The sequence below is a fragment of the Muntiacus reevesi genome, chromosome 11, assembly GCF_963930625.1.
Source record: "Muntiacus reevesi chromosome 11, mMunRee1.1, whole genome shotgun sequence".
Taxonomy (NCBI): Eukaryota; Metazoa; Chordata; class Mammalia; order Artiodactyla; family Cervidae; genus Muntiacus; species Muntiacus reevesi.
The window spans coordinates 69,000,954-69,018,846 of NC_089259.1; the positions used below are offsets into that span (position 1 = coordinate 69,000,954).

At 42.2% G+C, this 17,893-nt stretch overlaps 1 protein-coding gene across 1 annotated transcript in view; it reads right to left on the reverse strand.

Moving 5' to 3' along the window:
* The window catches only part of LOC136144154 (ATP-binding cassette sub-family C member 4-like), a 203,580-nt gene extending 193,366 nt beyond the window's left edge, over positions 1-10,214 (reverse strand). The window contains 3 exon segments of the mRNA XM_065901812.1: positions 568-688; positions 1,306-1,416; positions 10,159-10,214. Coding sequence (XP_065757884.1) covers positions 568-688; positions 1,306-1,416; positions 10,159-10,214 — 288 coding nt within the window.
* Positions 10,215-17,893: the final 7,679 nt, after the last annotated feature.

Here is a 17,893-nt window from a genome sequence, read left to right on the forward strand (position 1 = left end):
GGGAGCTCTGGTAGCTCCAGCCCAGATGCAGGGCCATGGGTTCTGTTTCACAGGAAGGGGAGAGATGATGATCCCTTCTTAGGAAAGCATTTATGAAATGTGAATTGGGCAATTTAACAATTACTTGCTGATCACCTGTAAAATGTCTTATGTTATCCAGGCTCTGGTCCAAGTGTACTGCCTCCAAACCACATTTCTTGAGTTTGTAGGATATTCTTTTGGTCAAGGGTCACTTTCAGCATTTATGTTATTTACTGAGCACCAATAATATCCTAATATGGTATAAAATGTCTTTTACACCATAGTAGGTGCATGGTATAAAACGTCTTTTCCTTCTACAACACTATGTTTTAATCCGTTAAAAGGAAAATAGTTAATCCCTGGAGGTCCAGTCCTTTAAGCATGTGTACATTCTAAAGATAAACACAACTTCTGGGCTACATCATGATTTCTAGACATTTTATCCTCTGATCTTAAACTTCTGGCCTCTCTCCCCACAGGTCCCATCCATCTCAGTACTGACCTGCATATAGTAAAAATCAGTGCACAGTATATAAAAGCTTTTACCTCAAGAAGTATAAAAATTCCCAAAACTAAATAGGATTTCCAGTGACACTTTACGATTGCTTTGGTTAAAGAAGGCTCCTGCACATCTTTCTCAGCTCTCAAAACTTCTTGATCCCAGTACCTGTGATAAGAAACAAAGTACAGTAAAAACCACTACAATATTGTAGAGTAATTAGCCTCTAACTAAAATAAATAAATTAAAAAATAAAATAAAAAGAACAACGTGTCCACCAGACAAAACAGGGAGGCGGCAGAGTGGAGGATAAGCCTTTGCTATGGGGGTGTCTGTGGCTGCCCCATAAATGCTGGCTAATTGCTCATTGGGTGCATGAAAGATGAGCGGTGCATACCCTGAAGCACCAGAAAAACAGGCCTTGAGGGAAAAGTCTCAGTCTCAGGAAACAAGTTCCTGCCAAGCCTTTGCTGGATTCACAAGGTCATGAGCAGCTCAGGAGGGCAGACACCCTCCTCCAGGGACTCCACCTCCAGGGACAGAGTTCAGCCTCCAGGGTCGTGGCTGCAGGTTCTCTCTACTTCCACAAATGCACAGAGAATACAGACTCCCCAGCCTCCAAAAGTGTGTTAAGCCCAGGGTCAGCCTGAGGGGGGTGAGTGTGCTGTGTCAGGGGAAGGAGGCTCAGGAGAATCCAGAGGATGGCAAAGCTCCCCCCAACCCAACTTTAGCCACACATGGAAATTCTCAGTCTTCCTCCCCTTCTCCCTGCCACCTGTGCTCACCCTTGTAGTTCTTCTCCAAGGTGCTGTGAGCGATCTTCCGGAAGCACGGAGTACATGTCATCTTCTTCTAATCTTCGTTTGTGACCAATTTTAAACAAGGGGTTTAGCCACCTGTTAAAAATTAAGATAAATGGAGAGTCACAGATATACAAATCACACATATCTGTCTAATTAAATCTAATTGCAACACTATTTACAACAGCTAGGACATGGAAGCAACCTGGATCTCCATCAGCAGATGAATAGATAAGGAAGTTGTGCTACATATACACAGTGGAATATTACTCAGCTATAAAAAGGAACACATTTAAGTCAGTTCTAATGAGGTAGATGAACCTGGAGCCTATTATACCAAGTGAAGTAAGTCAGAAACAAAGTCAAATCCTGTATATTAACACATATATATGGAATTTAGAAAGATTGTACCAGTGATCCTACATGCTGGGCAGCAAGGGAGACACAGATGTAAAGAATAGACTTTTGGACTCAGTGATAAAAAGGCAAGGGTGGGATGATTTGACAGAATAGCATTGAAACATGTGTATTACCATATGTCAAATAGATGGCCAGTGCAAATTTGATGCATGAAACAGGGCACCAAAGGCCAGTGCTCTGGGACAACCCAGAGGGATAGGGTGGGAAGAGAAGTGGGAGGTGGGTTCAGGATCAGGGGGACACACATATACTTGTGGCCAATTCATGTTGATGTATGGCAAAAAGCCATCATAATATTGTAAAGTAATTATCCTCCTAAAATAATTTAAAAAATAGATATGTGTTTATACAAACACACACACACATATGTATACACCCTAATTCTATACAATGAGAGGCCCTGGAAGTAATGACATACTCATAGCAAAGAGCATTCCAGCCCTTAGATCTTGGGGTTCTGTTTTTTTAACATACACAGTTCCATTTCCTTTCTTGTGGTGAGAATTTTTAAGGTCTAATCTCCTAGCAGCTTGCAAATATGCATAGAGTATTATTAACTATAGTCACCACACCAGACATTACATCCTCTTAGCTTATTTATTTTATAGCTGGAAGTTTGTGCCTTTTGGCCCCCTTCACCCAGATCTTAACTTTTTGATACCTTTCTTCCCTAAAAGGAACCAAGACTCTTCATTGAAGAAATGGCTGGTTTCAAGTTGGGGCAGTTTATGTAAGCACCTGATAATTAGCTTTTTTGATTGTAATATAAATTGCAGACATTAAGCTTTGGAGACATGCATGTCAAAGACAGTCACCTCCAATGAACATGTGCCAGCTATACAACTAGATAAAGAGCCAGGTCACCCCACCCATGAAGTTCCCGCTTGTAGAAAGCTCTGGTTGACCTGATAACAGACCATCTTGCTGACTGCTTGCTTCTCCCTTCTCACACTTTATTTCCTGCTCTTATATTTTAAATTCACCAATAAAGAGTGAACCTTCAAAATCCTAGACACCCCATGCTCAAGCCCAAAAAGGCAGAACCCCAAGTCCAGACTTACTCATGTGCACTCTCTTTCTATCCAGGACTTCACTGTGTCACCCCAAGGGTGTCCGGTACCCTCCATGACATCTGAGTAAGTAACACACCTCGCCTTTCAAAGTTCCCTGATGGTTGTTGCTGACATGTGTCTCACGATCATAAGAACCACAAGAGCCAGTCAAGCCACAACATTGGCTCCAAAAGGAGAATTTCTCTGGGGACTGCTCATAACTAGTATGAGCCCTAATGAGCAGAGCACCAGGCATTTCTGGCAAAAGCCTCATGGTCTACAGGCTGAGACCAACAGGCAGAAAAAGTCCAAGATGGGACAACTTGCACCATAAAATAAGGAAGCCCTGTAAGAACCATGAGGATGTGTAGAAAGGACAGAGAAGCCAGGTTGAATGGCTTTTGCTAGACAAATCTGGGATATATTGAGAATCCAAACAAATAAATGACAATGAACCACAACAGAGTAAATAATAAAAGGATCCATGAATCAGTACTGCTACATAAACAGGAGAGAAAGGAATGCTCTTGCAAACAGAGGCAAACAAACATAAGGGGGGTGACGGAATCAGAAATTATCAATGGAAGTTAAAACCAGTGAGTGAAAGTTTGATGTGGAAGACGGTATCCATATAATCTCAAATTCTCTCTCTGCAAATTACTTATTATAAAGGGAAATAAACAGTTGACTATACACAGGATACCCCTCAAACCCTGTTCAAAAATCCATTAGGTATTATTTAAATGATAATAAAATGTAGAGATAGCCCAAATATTAACACCATTTTCCTGGCTTTGCCAGGGTAAGGAAATTTTCAAGGTCAGACAATAATAACCAGTGAAAGCAGAGATCACACTTCTTCTATTGAATTATTCCAAGGACAGTATGTGTACAGAGTTGATGCTCAAGAATTATTTATTGAATGTATAAATGTCCATGAATCATTAAAGAAGCAATAAGAGAGACTGAGCTTCAGCTTTTACAAACTCTGGTAGGTTGGCACCTCCAATGAACCCCAATCCAGGAGTCAGAAGACTGGATCCTAATCCCAACAGTGGCACTGAGGACCCAGGGCCTCAACTGTGCCCACTCCTCCACTTCTCTACTCCAGGTCAGCATCTCAGGGACCCTTATATGTCTTCAGTTCAGTGGCTCAGTCATGTCTGACTCTTTGCAATCCCATGAATCACAGCACGCCAGGCCTCCCTGTCCATCACCAACTCCCGGAGTTTACTCAAACCCATGTCCATCGAGTGGGTGATGCCATCCAGCCATCTCATCCTCTGTCGTCCCCTTCTCCTCCTGCCCCCAATCTCTCCCAGCATCAGGGTCTTTCCCAATGAGCCAACTCTTCGCATGAGGTGGCCAAAGTATTGGAGTTTCAGCTTCAGCATCAGTCCTTCCAATGTCTTAATATGTCTCAATTTCCTTTCAAAACAAAAGTATAGGTCTGTGAGCTTTACCACTAAACAAGTTTGAAACATTTTAGGCCATTTAACCTACAATCATTCCCCACAGAAAACACTCAAGGGAATTAGCACTGGGATGTGCCCAGATGATGACACCCCCCCACCCCCCCCACCCCCCACACACACTAATGCAGGATGAAAAGAGTTCTGGAAATTGTTTGCAAAATTATGTGAATGTCCTTAACAACACTAAACAATATGCTTAAACATGGTCAAGATGATAAATTTTATGTTGTGTTCATTTTTCCACAATTTAAAAAAATGTAATGAGAAAAAAATCGCTCATGTGTCTCAGTTGGAAATCTTCCTGTGTTAGAGTCTAGACTTTGTCACTCTCTGGTTGTATGACCACAAACTAGCCACATAATATCTCAGTATTGGCCTCTAGAAACTGAGAACATGTGGAGATAACACCTCCCAAGGCTGCTGAGGAGATCACTTGAGAAGACAGTGTTGCTCTAAACAGGACAACATCTCACCAAAGAGCCACTGTCACAACAGAGATCCTGAGTAATCCCATTGGGCCCCAGTAGAAAATCTCTGATAACTTTGTCAGATGCAGTTACAATGGTAGAGCCCAACAGGAAGAATAAAGACTCTGCTGCTTTCCTGGAAAACACTCAGTCAGTGAAAAGCCATGGACTCTTTGTTTAAGAGACCTGCCAATTTCCTTTCCCCTCTATGATAGTGATCTCTTTCCCTGGCCCGTTGAGGACTTCCATGTAGCTCTCCACAGCTGTAAACCTCAAACTACAATTCTTTGCTGATCCCATAAGCCTATTTTTGCAAGAGAAATAAGTATCTGATACCCTCTTTGTTTCATGTCAACAGAGAGGAAGGGGGTTAACATGATTGGGGGACCCCTGGAAGACACAGGCAGCTTATTTCCTTGACACATCTGAATGGACTCTAATTGACACCTCTCAGGATGATGAGGTAGGATGATCAAGATCCAAAAAAGTCAAGAAAAAACTACAAGAGATAAATTTTTAGGCAGTTTTCCACAAGGATGCATCACACCTCCGGGATGTTCTACATCTTGCCTGAAACTGTAGTTATTGTATAAAATTACCAAAACTCAACAAACTAAATGCTTACAGGAAACAGGTTAAGGACAGAAAAAGAGCCTTGCAGAACTCACCCAGCCTCCAGCTACAACATGTGGGTTTCTCACTGTTAATGAAGAACAAGTGGTATTCTGAAAATGGTGCAAAGAATCCTAGTTTGAAATTAAACGTTTCTTTTTTATATATAATTTTATTTTATTTCATTTATTTTTATTAGTTGGAGGCTAATTACTTCACAATATTGTAGTGGTTTTTGTCATACATTGACATGAACTAGCCATGGGTTTACACATATTCCCCATCCCGATCCCCCCTCCCACCTCCCTCCCCACCCCATCCCTCTGGGTCTTCCCAGTGCACCAGGCCCGAGCACTTGTCTCATGCATCCAATCTGGGCTGGTGATCTGCTTTACCCTAGATAATATACATGTTTCAATGCTGTTCTCTCGAAACATCCCACCCTCGCCTTCTCCCACAGAGTCCAAAAGTCTGTTCTGTATATCTGTGTCTCTTTTTCTGTCCTGCATATAGGGTTATCGTTACCATCTTTCTAAATATCATATATATGTGTTAGTATACTGTAATGTTCTTTATCTTTCTGACTTACTTCACTCTGTATAATGGGCTCCAGTTTCATTCATCTCATTAGAACTGATTCAAATGAATTCTTTTTAATGGCTGAGTAATATTTCATGGTGTATATGTACCACAACTTCCTAATCCATTTGTCAAAATTAAACACTTCTATGTATTCACAATCATTAGTTACTGAGGGCCTAACAGCACCAACTTCCCTAAACCATCTCGGCACTAGGCCAGTTCATATCCCCCCTCATGTCATCAGGTTCTCTGACAAGAGTCTCTGGAGAGTCTGAATTGACATTAATGGCAGTTTCCACATCCACACTCCCTTTGCAAGGGGACAGTTCACTGACTGAGATGTGGCCAGCGTCAGTGGAGCGAGGATGTAACCATTCCCTGTTGGGCCAAATGCATCTGGTCCAAGACCCTGCTCTACTCTCATCTCTGGGAACATGTTCTGCCCTAACCCCAACCTGTTGGCTTCTGGGATGCAAAGCACACCCCCAGGGTTGCAGTGAGGACAGCAGGGAACTTGCCAGGGAAAGTCTCAGCAGACTGGACACGGTTCAAAATTGTGCCACTGATTTCCAATAATGGGAAAAAGGAAGAATCATTCAATAAACCATGATAGGAATATGGGTTGTTTGAAAAAATGGGGTCTATCTTATACCAAATACTTAAAAAAAAAAAAAAAAATCTAGTTGTTTTTATTGCCAGAAATCAAATGAGAAAAGAGGGCCAAAATAGAAAGCTTACAGAGATTTAGAGAATGCTTAGGATTTTAAAAAGATATTATGAAAGCAATAGAAGAAACCAAAAAGAAGAGTTCAATATAATAATTATATCTAATTTAAAACCTCAAAAGAACAAATGAAAATCTGAAAAAGTATTATATGCACTATTGCAAATTATTCAAATATAAAACTGTCTCATGGGAAAAAATGTCTACGAAGAGATATTCAAATAGTCAATAGACACAAAGTTCCAACTCTAAAAATCAAATAAATTCTTATTAAAACTGATACTGGATTTCCTTGATGGTCCAGTAGTTAAGAATTCATCTGCTAATGCAGGGGACACAGGTTTGATTCCTGGTCCAGGAAGATTCCACGTGGCATGGAGCAACTAAGCCCATGAGCCAAAACTATTGAAGCCTCTCGCCCTGGAGTCTGTTCTCCATAACAAGAGAAGCCATCTCAATGAGAAGCCTATGTACCACAACTATAGAGTAGCCACCAGTCACCACACAACTAGAGAAAAGCACGAGAGCAGCAATGATGACCCAGCGTGGACAAAAATAAATTAAAAACTGTTTGATATTTTTAACCTCTGCTGCTGCTAAGTCACTTCAGTCGTGTCTGACTCTGTGCGATCCCATAGACGGCAGCCCACCAGGCTCCCCCATCCCTGGGATTCTCCAGGCAAGAATACTGGAGTGGGTTGCCATTTCCTTCTCCAATGCATGCAAGTGAAAAGTGAAAGTGAAGTCGCTCAGTCGTGTCCGACTCTTTTAGCGACCCCATGGACTGCAGCTACCAGGCTCCTCCATTCATGGGATTTTCCAGGCAAGAGTACTGGAGTGGGTTGCCATTGCCTTCTCCTTTTTTTTTTTTTTTTAACCTCAGGCCTATAAAAAATTTAATTCAGGTACTCGCAAATAGCAATGAAATAAGCACACAAGCAGTTTTTAAGTGGGCAAACCTGATGGAACAGAATTCGGCTTTCACCAGTTATTCTACTTCTAGGAAACAGCCAAATTATCAATAACTGTATGTGGCTAGTAGAAATAAACTTTTATTCATTTCTTCTTCTTCTATAGTTTTAATTTTATTACAGAAGTAGAAAAGCATATATTATTTTCTAAAATCCACAATAATTACGTATAGCCATAATGCATGCCTTCTCTTTGACCCTAAGTCCCATCTGTGCTGTGAAAACACTAAAACTCCAGTGAGATCATTTGTATAAAGACAATAAGCTAGTTACTGGCATTATTTACAAGTTTAGAAAGCAGGTGAAATACGAGAAGAAAAGCAAACACCCAATGAGAAGATGAAAACTCAGTTTTAATCTGCAAGGCGTACTTTGTCTCTGGGCAGCACTTCCTGCCTGGGCTTGTCAGCTTTCCCCAGGGCAGTGAGTGGGGAACACAAGGAAATCACGAGGGTACCTCAGACTTTATGTACAGGCTGGAAATTGTGGTCAACCACTAACTTCACAAAGTCTGGGCCTGTTTTAAAAGTTAACATTGAAGTAGTAATCCTAGTGGGAGGGGTGGCTGAAAGCAGAAACCAGTCTCAACCTTTCATCAGAATCACCTGAAGCTTGTTTAACCCCATCCCCAGAGTTTCTAACTTTACACAATTGGTCTAGAAAGAGTGCAGGGGGATTTGCATTTCTAACAAACTCCCAGGTGATGAGGGTGAGCAGGTCTGAAAGCTATACTCTGAGAACAGTCGCCGTAATTGATTATAGAGATGTTTCTCATTTGTCATCTCCAACAGAAAGAAATTTAAGAACTTCCCTTGAGAAACTCCTGCCAATAAGACCAAAGGTGTGTTAGGGATCGGCTTCTCTGTGCATTTACAAACAAGTACACAAACAGGACCTACTCAATACAGCAGTTACATACACAGGGAGCCAGACTGCCTGGTTTGGGATCCAACTCTCACTTTCTAGCTGTGTGCTGGTAGACAACTCACTCAACCTCTCTGCTTTAGAAACTTCAAGTGTGAAATAAGAGGTAATAGCTTCTCTCCCTCCAACAGGAAAATTGGAAATGCGTGTCTACCAAAATCAATGAGAAGTCCTTATCTTCCCATTTCCACACACACATTTTGAAAATCCACAGACAGAAGGTGCTTGGAGAGCTGCTTGCCCTGCCTTAAGCAGATGTTTGACTATTTCAGTATTATTTACAGCAACCACATCCACATTCCTTCTTCTAAGCCCCTCTTTCCTTAAGGGCCACCAAATGACCAAGAGATGTAACTACGCACCGAACACACCACCATCAGAACAAGCATCGAGCTCCCATTCCCCCGGGATCCCCTAGGCTGTCCCATAAAAGAAGTATCAGGCTTTGTGGAAAAGATGATGGATTAGGTTCCAGAAACAAAAGACCTAATAATCACCCCAGTGTGATTAAAATCCAAAGCCCAATAGTCCCAGCTATTGGATGAAGACTTCAGGTAAGAGCCTCAGCTCTCTGCAGCATATTTCATTGGTGTTTCCTCTCATCTCAGAGACCCTTCGGTGGTTTCAGGACCAAAGGATTCCTGGGCAGGACCACATGCATCAAGACCATGCACTGCTTCTCTGAAGGCTAAAGATCTGCATAAGACCCCACAGGTTTCAAGGACCACATCCCCAGGGTTTGTTCCTCAAATGTGGAAGTGGAGATAGCCACAATAGAGAAAGGGACTGGTCCAGTCCTGTCTGTGTGTCCTAGGCAAAAGCAAAACGAGTTCAAGAATAGTATCCCCATTCAACACATTAAAAACAAGTGTTTTTACACACATGAAACTTGTCACAAATAGACACCAGGAAATGCAGTGAGAGATGTACAGGGAGAGAGGGAGGGGGAGAGAGACATCTTCATAGGCACAGTGACGAGGGATCCCGGTGCAGGCAGAACTCAGCTGTCACCTAAGGAATATGGGGAAAGTGGGGACCTTCTTAGACGATGACAACTGTGCAGGGCACTAATTGGATAAAGGAAGCTGTTCATAAACTTGCTTAGGGGAAAAATAAGTGTGCCGCTTTAGTCAGAACTGCAAATTCCAGAGCAGTACTGGGGAAGCCGGCTAAGGACAGAGTGTGGGTGTGTGGTATTGGGGGTGTGTGTGGGGGGGGGGGGGCGGGGAGTGGTCCAGTCCTTCTCTCTCTTGTCTGGAGACTCCCCTTGGCCAGCCTGTGTTCATCAGCTTCCCTGCCTCCTGCTTCACTCGCCGCCCCTCCTGCTTCATCCGCTTCCCGTCCTACGAGGGCCTAAGGAGTTTGGCGGCGGGGCAGCGAGCTACAAGTCAGGGAGCCCCGCCAGGAGTTCCCTCTCCCGGGCTCTGTTCCCCTCACCAGACGCCAGGGACCACGTGGACCCACGGGCTACAAGCAGCCAGGTGCCCAGAGCGCCGCGGAAAGCGCTCCCTCGCCCCGACCAGCCCCCTCCTCGGCCCCTAAAAGCGCCAGCGGCGGCGTCAGGCACCCGCCCCGCGACGGCGGGGGGTCACAGCCCCGGCGGGCTCTCACCAGAAGAACAGGCGCGAGCAGAAGTTCGCGTCCCGCAGCGGGTTGGGCTTCCGCATCTTGCCGGAGGGGGCGGCCGCGGGCCGGGGTCGCGCTGCTCTGGTGAAGGAGCTGCTCCTGGAGGCGCCGGCGGGGAGGCTGGAGGCTCAGACACGGCGCGGGCCTCTTAGGGAGACAGAACCACCGGCTCTGGGAGTGGAGCACCGGGGGGCCGCCCGCTCCGCGCCTCTGCCTCTGGGGCCTGGAGTCGGGAGCGGTGGGGGCAGCAGGACGGACTCTGCCGGGGACCACGTAGGTGTGAGGCGAGGCTATAGGTGTGAGGCGAGACTGCAGGCGCGCTTGATGGAGCCAGTTAGGGAAACTGCACACACAGGGCTCCGGGCTGCAAATTCTACCAAAGGGCGCGGTCTGAGCCCAGGACCCCACCCAGAAGACGGAGAGGGAGGGGCGGGCTGCATCAGAAACGCTCCCTCAGCTGTGGTGAAGACCCGGAGAAAGCTGACAGAAGGAGATAGCAGCCCGCCCTCTGGGCACTCTGCCCTCATCAGGACCAAACAAGGGCGCTACAGGAGGGTGTCCAGCTGTAATGGAGCAAGGACCCGTGGGACCTTCCTGGGATAGATCCCACCCCACCCCGTGCCCTCTGCCTGCCTCTTGCTTGGGCATGCAGTGCTCACTCAGTCCTGTCCGACCCTTTGCGACTCCATGGACTGTAATCCACCAGACTCCTCTGTCCATGGGATTATCTAGGCAAGAATACTGGAGTGGGTTGCCATTTCCTCCTCCAGGGGAATCTTCCTGAACCATGGATCTAGCCCGCATCCTGCTTCTCCTTGCATTGGCAGGTGGATTCTTTACCACTGAACCACCTCCGAAGCCCCTCTTGCTTGTAGAAAAACTTTAATCTCCCAGGCCTGCTCTGAGCCACAGAAGGCTGACTCAAGAATTAGTGATTGAAAGAATCTGAATGTGTAGTAACAACAACAAAATATTAAACAAGAGATCAGTCATATAGCAATCACAAAATCTTTAGTCCTTCCCTGAAGGATTTAGATCATATAGATGACAGTGTCTGATGCACATTCCTGAGTTGTTCTGCAGATACTAAAACCCTCACCAGATGGAAGTAGTTAACTTCTTCCATGATGACCACAAGCAGGGAGACCCCACACCAGCTGGAGCCTGAGGACTGAAGATGTTAAACCCCATGACAAGACCCTGTTACCTCATCATCAACCAATCAGAGAATAATGCTGGAGGTGATCACCTACACTGCACTTTCTCTTTCACCTTCCCTTTAAAAACTCTCCCTTGAAATCCATCAGGGAGTTTGCATTTTTTTTGAGCATGAACTCCTGGCTTGACTCTTGCAATAAACCTTTCTTTGCTCCAAACACCAACAGTTTTTTTGACCTCGGACAACAACAAGGTTTAGCACAGATAGTGTTTGTAGAGTTGCAAGACCTAATGAAAAGTAACAGAAAATTAGAGGAACTCAGATGATTTTGGAAGATGAATGCATGGTGTTAATGGGGACAGCTTTTTGGCATCTTACATGCTGCATTGTGCAGGGAACCTCTAGGAGCTTGTTGCTGCCCTCTTAGACTGGGAAACAGAAATCTGAGGGAAGAGAGACTGTCTCATGGTTTCTTTCATCATGAGCTCAGAGCCTAGACAAATAACAGTGACATATGTTACAGAACACAGGTCATGCATATTTCTAGGGAACTTCTCTCACCTTTAACTCTAAAAATACCCTATTCAGCAAGGTATTATCCCTGTTTTATGGATGAGAAAGATGAGGCTCAAGGACAGCACTTGTCCAGGGTCTTTGAATCAGTAAATGACAAATCCTGATTTGGACTCAAGCCCAAGCCCAGCATGACTATCTCCCTGGTGGATGGACAGTGTGCATCAGAACTGCCTAGAATGTGCTGTTTGAAAGAATGAATGACTGTAGGACTGAATGAACAAAACGTTGGACTCCTACCCGTAAATATGTAGCTATTTGTGTGGCCATCTTACCAGCTCAGCAATTTTCTTCCCTTCCACCCTAAATAAAGAAAGATCAAAATTTGTGGAGCTTATTACAAGATCATGTTGCTATTCTTTGATAATTTCCCTTTTTAGTGACTTTTGGCTTCAGTTGCAATAGATGAGTGAGTTCTGGAGAACTGGTATACAGAAATGTGGCTCCAGTCGACAATTATGTACTGTGAAATTTCAATTTTCTATGAGAAGAGATCTTGGAAGTTCTCAACATTAAAAACACAAAAGGAAAATGGTTAAGGTATGAAGTGACTGCTTTGTTGATTGCCTTGGCTGTGGTGAGTATTTTCTATAGTCCATGGGGTCACAAAGTGTTGGCCGTGACTTAGTAACTGAGCACATATGTGTATCAAGTCATTAGGTTGTATCTTAAATAGTTACATTTTTAATTGTCATTTATACCTCAATAAAGCTGGAGGGAAAATGATATTAAAGAAAGCCTTAATGTATTCAAATATTTTTTATAAGTCAACTTATAAGAATGGCAGAATGTTGATAATTTTCTATCAATGGGCATTATGAGGATTTATTATACTATCTTTTCTGATATTTCACACATGTATAAAGTTTTCTGTTGCAAAAAATGAAAACAGAGGTGAAATTTGTAACAGTTACCTACTATCTGGTGTTAACTCTTTCTCAGATAACTCAATCTACATAACCAGACATCACCTGATTTACAGTCCTCTTAAATCTCTTGCTGAAGTTGGAAGCCTAGTGACTTCCCTTATCAGGCTTCCCCTGACTATTCCCTCCAGTCCCCACAACGATCTCAGAACCATAATTAGCATCTCCAAACTGTCAAATACACTCAGTCCCTTCAGATTCTGCTGTCTTTTTTGCTTTTAACTAAGATCTTTTGAAACTTCTTAGCATTCTTTTTTGAACATTAATATGATATTTAGAAGAGATGTTAAAATCCACCATTGAATTGTACAGAGAAGACTCAACATGAAGCCAGGGGACCAGAGCTTTACATGCTTCACTTATTACTTAACCTTTCTGACCTAGCCCATCTCAGGCCTAAAATGGGAAATTATGATCCCTGGGTCGGGAAGCAACCCACTCCAGTATTCTTGCCTGGAGAATCCCATGGAGGGAGGAGCCTGGTAGGCGACTGTCCACGGGGCTGCAAAGAGTCAGACACGACTGAGCTACTTCACTATACTTCCTAGAGGCTTATTGTGAGTCTCATAATTTGTGAATGCACTTTCTAAAACCTAAAGCAACATACAAATAAAAAGGTTTCCATTCACTGAAGAAATGTTTAGTGAATGCCTTCTAGCTATATGACCACAAAGCCAGGCATGGAGCTTACAGACACAGAGAACATGTATTAAGGTCTATATCTGCATGTGTTTTCTGATGTTAAATGTTCAGTACTATAACTAAAAGACAATAATAACAAGTGTTGGAGAGAATGTAGAGAAATTGGAACTCTCATACTTTGCTAGTGGGAATGTAAAGTGGTACAGCCACAAAATTACCACATAACCAGCAATTCTACTCCTAGGTAGATAAATGAAGCACATGTCCACATGAAAACTTACATATGAATGTCATAGTGGTGCTATTCATAATAGGAAAAAATGAATTGGAGGCAGGGGATCCAATATTTATCCAATAAATGGATAAATAAAACATGGTACTACAGGCTATGGAATATTATTTGGCATTTTATAAAATACTGATGCATGCTACAACATGGATGAACACTGAATACATTATGCTGAATTAAGGCACCCAGCCATTGACTCTAGTGAGGATGATGAGACAGCATCTAAGGAGAGATTCAATCTGTTGGACTTGATGATTCATTCCCAGACAAACCTCAGGGACATATGATGCAAATTTATAACTGTGTGAACTATAAATTATTAATGATCTACAGTATCTCTGTCAAATAGTCAAAGCATCAAGCATTAAATCTACAGCAGGTATAAGAGCAGTACTAAAATGGTTCAGCTGAGATAGTGCTGGTCTTCAAGCATTTTTCTATCAAGACAAATGGGACAAAAGGGATTCACAATTTAAATATACTCCAGCGAGTATCCATAGTCTGAATATAGTGAAAATTTCATTGTCACTCCACCTTCCCATAATATATCCACCTCCATAACTCAGGAATGGACATCTCATTCATATCTAGCCAATAATAGTATGCTATATCTGTGTCCAAAGGGTTTGGCCCAGAGATAAACTTAAGGCCATGTCAGGCCAACTGGCTTTCTTCCTTGAGGATATTTTGTTGTTGTTCTTTTTTGTTTTTGTTTTGTTTGTTTGTTTTTTCTGGAGTTAGAGAGGGGAAAACCTCACTTTCCTTTCTGGTGAAGGAGTTATAAGGACACGATGCATGACTGCTGGTAGCTATGTGCCCCATTTTACATGGAGAGGCTGAAAGAATAAAAGAGCTTCCCAGGTGGCACTGGTGTTAAAGAACCCACCTGTCAATGCAGGAGACATAAGAGATGCAGGTTTGATCGCTGGGTCAAGCAGATCCCTTGGGGGAGCAAATGGCGACCCACACCAGTATTCTTGCCTGGAGAATCCCATGAACAGAGGAGCCTGGCGGGCTACAGTCCATAGGGTCACAAAGAGTTGGACATGGCTAAAGTGACTTAGCATGCACTCACACACCTAAAGAATAAAGCAGGTACCCAAAGGAAAGTCAACAGCTATTTATTAAACACCTACTGTGTGGCAAGACTGATCCAAGAGCTAGGGATAGGATAAGTAAACAGGATGAGTGACGTAAAGGAGAGTCTTGACATCAGGCCTCCAGGGTCCTGAGACCAGTAGGATCCCTCCTTGGACAGGGTGACCTGCTGGGCAGAAACTGTCATGTTCCAGCTCTTATCCTCTGACATTCCTCCAGAATTAAGGCAGCTCACTGTTTGTTGAGCTCTCTATTTGTTGAGGACACTGGGGCCATGTGCAAGACAAGCCAAAACCCCTGGAGTCAACCCTTAACCACCAATCGATGGGGAGTTGGTGGATAAATACCCCAATGCCTTGCCTGTCATCTGAAGCAATTCTCTCCCCCATGGTGGCCCAGCAAGAAGGAGTCCAGTAGCGCAAGCTGTAACTTGCTTGCTAACACACTCTTTATTGACTTCCTTCCCTTCTGTATGTCACTTCTCCACTCCCTAAATGTGTTTTCCTGGGATCACTCCCAAAATAAACTACCTCCACTCAAATCTTTGCCTCAAGGTCTGCTACTGGGGAACCCAGACTAAGATACCTACCAGAACCATCTTTCTAATGACTGAGAAATGTATTCACTCCCTTGTACACATAGAACTCCTAACTAATAATACTGTAAACCCTGGGTTGTCCAATACAGTTGAGGACTTCAAATGCATCTAGTCGAAACTGAGGTGTGCTGTATGTATACAATACACAATGGATTTCAAAGACAATGTAAAAGTATTTTTCTCTCATTAATGATTTGTCACATTGATTACATGTTGAAATGATATTATTGTGAACTGGTTTAAAATATACTGGTTTAAAAATATCTTACTAATATCAATATCACTTGTTCCTTTTTACTTTTTAACATGACTACTACAAAAATTTTAAGTTATAGTTCATGTCATATTTCTGTGGATGCAAGATAAAGCAGTAGTTTTGGATAAGAAGCAAATGAGAAAGGGCAGTTGGCCTTTGGCCCAAAGCTGGTAGTTTTGGTCAGAAAGCTTGAGGTGCTACCTCTTCAAATGAGTTGGTCTGCAAGGATACATTTAACCCCATGTCGTGTATCCATGCAAAGTTCAGAATTAAACTATAAGGTACAACTTGCTTGTATCCTGTGAGAAATGCCACTCTGTAAACAAAGACCAAATTCTGGACCAAAAGTTTTCTCCCTTTTACCAAGTGGTGAGCATGTGTGTGTCAGTTATCATTTTCAATGTCCATGTGCCTCAAGTCTTTACTGTTTAAACAAACAGCCAGACTATTTCTAGTACACATCTATGTGTCCTATAGGACTGCAACTTTTCCTCGCTACCATCAAATCACTATTCTTATTTCAAATTTAGACTTTCATCCAGCAACTGACTATCAAGCATTGCCATCCATCTCTGACTATCAGTCAACTTGTGCAGTTTCCACAGAACAACCATCTCTGTATTGTGATGGCACTTCTTTGTAGATCCATTTGGCTGTTTTATTACACTTCTCTGAATTGTTCAAAGTAAATGGAATATGTTAATATTAAAAATAATGTAACTAATGTAAATATAGAGAAAGCATGAAGTAAAAGAAAGGAGGTACCTATTCAGTCTGGTTTGCATGCATATTAGAAGTAATGGTTCATTATATGTTTAACTTTGAAGGAAGAGAAACAAAATTTTTAAATCTGTAAAATACATATAGCAGGTTTATTTATAATTACCAAAACTTGGAAGCCACCAAGTTTTCCTTCAATAGGTGAATGGATAATTAACCTAGTTCATCCAGACAATGGAGAATTATTCAGCACACACACACACAAAAAAAACATGCTACCAACCCATGAAACAACATGGAAGAAACATAAATGCTCATTACTAAGTGAAAGTAGTCAGTCTGAAAATGCTACATACTGTATAATACTAACTGTATGACAAAAAGGCAAACTATGGAGACAATAAAGTTATCAGTGGTTGCCAGAGAGTGGAGATGGGCGTAAGGGATGAACAGGTGGAGCACAGAGGATTTTTAGGACAATGGAAATACTCTGTATGATATATGATAATGGAAATGTCATACATTTGTCTAAACTCATAGAATGCACACCAGGAGTGAATCCTAATGTAAACTATGGACTTTGGGTGACTATGATGTGTCAGTCTAGATCCATAAGTTGTAGCAAAGGAATGGATGTTGATCATGGGGCGGCTCTGGAGTGTAAGGGCAGCGGGGTATATGAGAAACTCTGCAATTACACCCCCCCCAAAAAAGAGAAAAAGTCAATGAAATACTGATAAGATATTAATGAAGATTATATATCCAAGTGGTGAAATGTTATAACAGAAGAAATAGAGAGGGTTATTTTTTTTTAAGTTATAGACTGAGATTCTATAGTATTACTATATCCCATTGATATCATAGAGAATTTCACAGGCTTACACTTTATCTGATACAGATATAGCTTTCTTCAATTCAATCAAGAAAATTAGAAGGCCAGACTTGGCCTTTCTATTATTGATTTTTAAAAGTAATTTATAAAACACTACCAGAGTTAACATCATAATCTTCTTTCCATCCCCTGCAAATCACCATCAAGTGAATCTAGTTTTTCTTCATTAAAATATTTTTATGTTTATTAAATGACTTCCATTTAGCTAAGAGAAGCAGAATTTAACAAGTAAATTTATAAAATTAACTTGCATTGCATATTTTTCACATTTAATCTCTGTTTTGAACATTCATAGGTAGGTTATATGATATTCAGGGTTAAAACTAAAGCGCTGTTCCTGAACATGAAGAACTTCAGGTATTTTTTTTTTATTTGTTTGTTTTCTTAGAAGAGACTTCCCTTCATTCTTTTTGGATGGTCTACTTTCTTTTTTTTTTTTTTTTTCTTTAATTAGTTGGAGGCTAATTACTTCACATTTCAGTGGGTTTTGTCATACAATTGCACTATCAGGGAAGCTTCAGGTAGAAAAGTAGTAAACTGAATCTAAATGAAATGTATGTTTCCTAT